The sequence below is a fragment of the Symphalangus syndactylus genome, chromosome 16 (genome assembly GCF_028878055.3).
Source record: "Symphalangus syndactylus isolate Jambi chromosome 16, NHGRI_mSymSyn1-v2.1_pri, whole genome shotgun sequence".
Lineage (NCBI taxonomy): Eukaryota > Metazoa > Chordata > Mammalia > Primates > Hylobatidae > Symphalangus > Symphalangus syndactylus.
In genome coordinates, this window is record NC_072438.2 from 15,269,971 (window position 1) to 15,272,236 (window position 2,266).

General features: G+C 50.9%; 1 protein-coding gene across 1 annotated transcript; it reads right to left on the bottom strand.

Annotated features, from left to right (window-relative positions):
* Positions 1-231: 231 nt before the first annotated feature.
* Positions 232-1,438, bottom strand: BLOC1S4 (biogenesis of lysosomal organelles complex 1 subunit 4). The gene has a single exon (XM_055246271.2). The coding sequence runs from the start codon at positions 1,385-1,387 to the stop codon at positions 728-730; it is 660 nt and encodes a 219-aa protein (XP_055102246.1). The 5' UTR covers positions 1,388-1,438; the 3' UTR covers positions 232-727.
* Between the last annotated feature and the right edge of the window lie 828 nt (positions 1,439-2,266).

Consider the following 2,266-nt stretch of genomic DNA (forward strand, 5'->3'; position numbering starts at 1 on the left):
TATATATATATATATATATACACATACACATATATATGTTTGCTATGGACAAATGAAGACTGTGAGGTCATACTTTCAAATACAACTTTGGAATTAGTCACAAAAAATCAACATATTCTCAGAAATTGTCCCATTTCCTTTGGTTTACAATCCACGCTATACGAGGTTTAATATAATATTTAAAAATGTACCATTTACCCTAAAAGTAGGTTCTAGAAAACTGAATGACTATTAGGATTGAATAATAAGGCTTTAATGGCTCAATTTTCTTATGATTATACAAACATATAAATCTTGAAAAGGTAACGCCGTTTAGTAAAATCCATAAAAATAACAGTTTAGCCACAGTGCAGAGAAAAGTTCATTCAGTTTGACTCCCCATGCCCTCGCCAAGCAGCTTTCTGATTAGAGCTGGAAGACACAAGCTGGGTGCAGTGGCGACCCCGTAGTCCCAGCTACTGGGGAGGCTGAGGTGGAAGGATCACTTGAGCCCAGGAGTTTCCGAACAGCCTGGGCAACATACCAAGACCCTGTCTCTTTAAATTGGAAGACATAAAGTCTATACATTCTACACTGAATCATGAATACACTACGGAGAGTTTGCAGAAAGTAAACTTTAAAATCCCACACTCCAACATCACATATGTCCATGAGCAGGATTTGCAATTCACTTCATACTGGAAGTAAGCACCCCAGCTGGGGTCCTCTTGCCGCAGTGGTCAGGCCGTCAGAGCTGAGGCCTTTCACTGCAACAAGGAAAGTAGTCTTCCGTCCGAAACAGGACGGGGGCTTCGTAGCCGGCTTGCTGTGGCCTCGAGGGAGCAGATTTGCTAAAGAGCGAGGGCACGTTCATCGTGTGCAGCAGCTTCTTGAACGCCCTGGGGAAGGCGCCCAGCTCGGCCTCGGCCTTGGTGACCTGCTCCTCCATCCTGGCCACGCGGCCCCCCACCATCCTCACGAAGGCCTCCAGCCGGTCGATCCTGCTGTAGATGCGCCGCATCTCGGCGGCCTTCGCGTGGATGCGCGGCACACCCTCGCTGACGACGTGGGACGAGTCGCCGCGAAGCATGTCCAGCATGCCCACGAACTCGTCCACTCTGGTGAGCAGGTCCTCCAGGCTCGCGTCCAGGGCCTCGACCTCGGGCCGCGCCCCGGCCCCGGCCCCGGGCAGCAGGCAGGCGGCGTAGCCCGCAGCGGCGCGGCGAAGCAGCGGCAGGTCGCGGCCCGGCGCGCCGTCCTCCGCGCCCTCGTCCTCCCACGGCCCCGAGGCGCTGCTGTGGCTCTGGGACACAGTGCCACTGTCCCCGCTCCAGGCGGCGCCCTGAGGCTCGGCCTCTTCCGCCAGCCCCTCCGGCGGCGCTCCGCCATCCGAAGAGCTACCCTCCATGGCCCGCGACCACCCGACTGTGCAGCGATCGCTTCCGGCCTCCGCGCGCTCACGCTCGCGCTCACGCTCACGCTCACGCACACGCACGCACGCGCGCTCACGCCTTTGCTTCCGGCGGCCTGCGAGGGCGTCTGTGCACGCGCATCCACCTTTGTTTCTGGCCTCCCAGCGCGTTCACGCTCACGCATGCGCGCCGCGGTTTTCTCACGCCCGGACTCACAACCTTTTTTTTTTTAAGCGAAGGTACAGCAGGAATACAATACAGTGTATATATTTTAAGTGTGCACATTGATGACTTTGTACACATCCATACAACCATGCATCTTCTACCCAGACCAACAGGTACGACATGTCCAGCACCCATGAAAGTCTCCCTCCTGTCCTTCATTTCTTTTTGCTGTTTATAGTAAAATAAATGAGCTAAGCAAGACGAAACACAAAAGGATGGACCTTGACGACTTTCGATGGTTTTTTAAAGTCCTCAGCTTCGTCTGATTGCAAATGGTGTAAAACTAAGAAATAGTAATAGTTTCCAAGCAAATACCAAATCCAGGGTACTGCCAGAAAAAAAACAAATATGAAGTTGAGATGTGACGGTTAAATCCTTTAAAATCTCAGAAAAAGCAAAGATGGTGCCTCAGGATACCATTCAGTTAGACTAACACCTCCTTAAAGAGATTAATGGTGTGGTTCACAGAGTCCATCAATCAAACCACAAGACCTCCAGAAGGCTTAAGCCTTGTTCGTCAGTATTAGCAGAAGCCCAAGATAGAGATGGACTTATCTCAAAGGGATTTGTAGGTAGCACTTTTGTCTAACGGAGTGAATCCCGATGAGATTCACGGGAGACCTATAAAGTTTTTTTTAAAGATAATTATA

Excerpts from the sequence above, each read along its gene's own strand:
- BLOC1S4 (XM_055246271.2), bottom strand. The coding sequence starts at position 1,387 with ATGGAGGGTAGCTCTTCGGATGGCGGAGCGCCGCCGGAGGGGCTGGCG.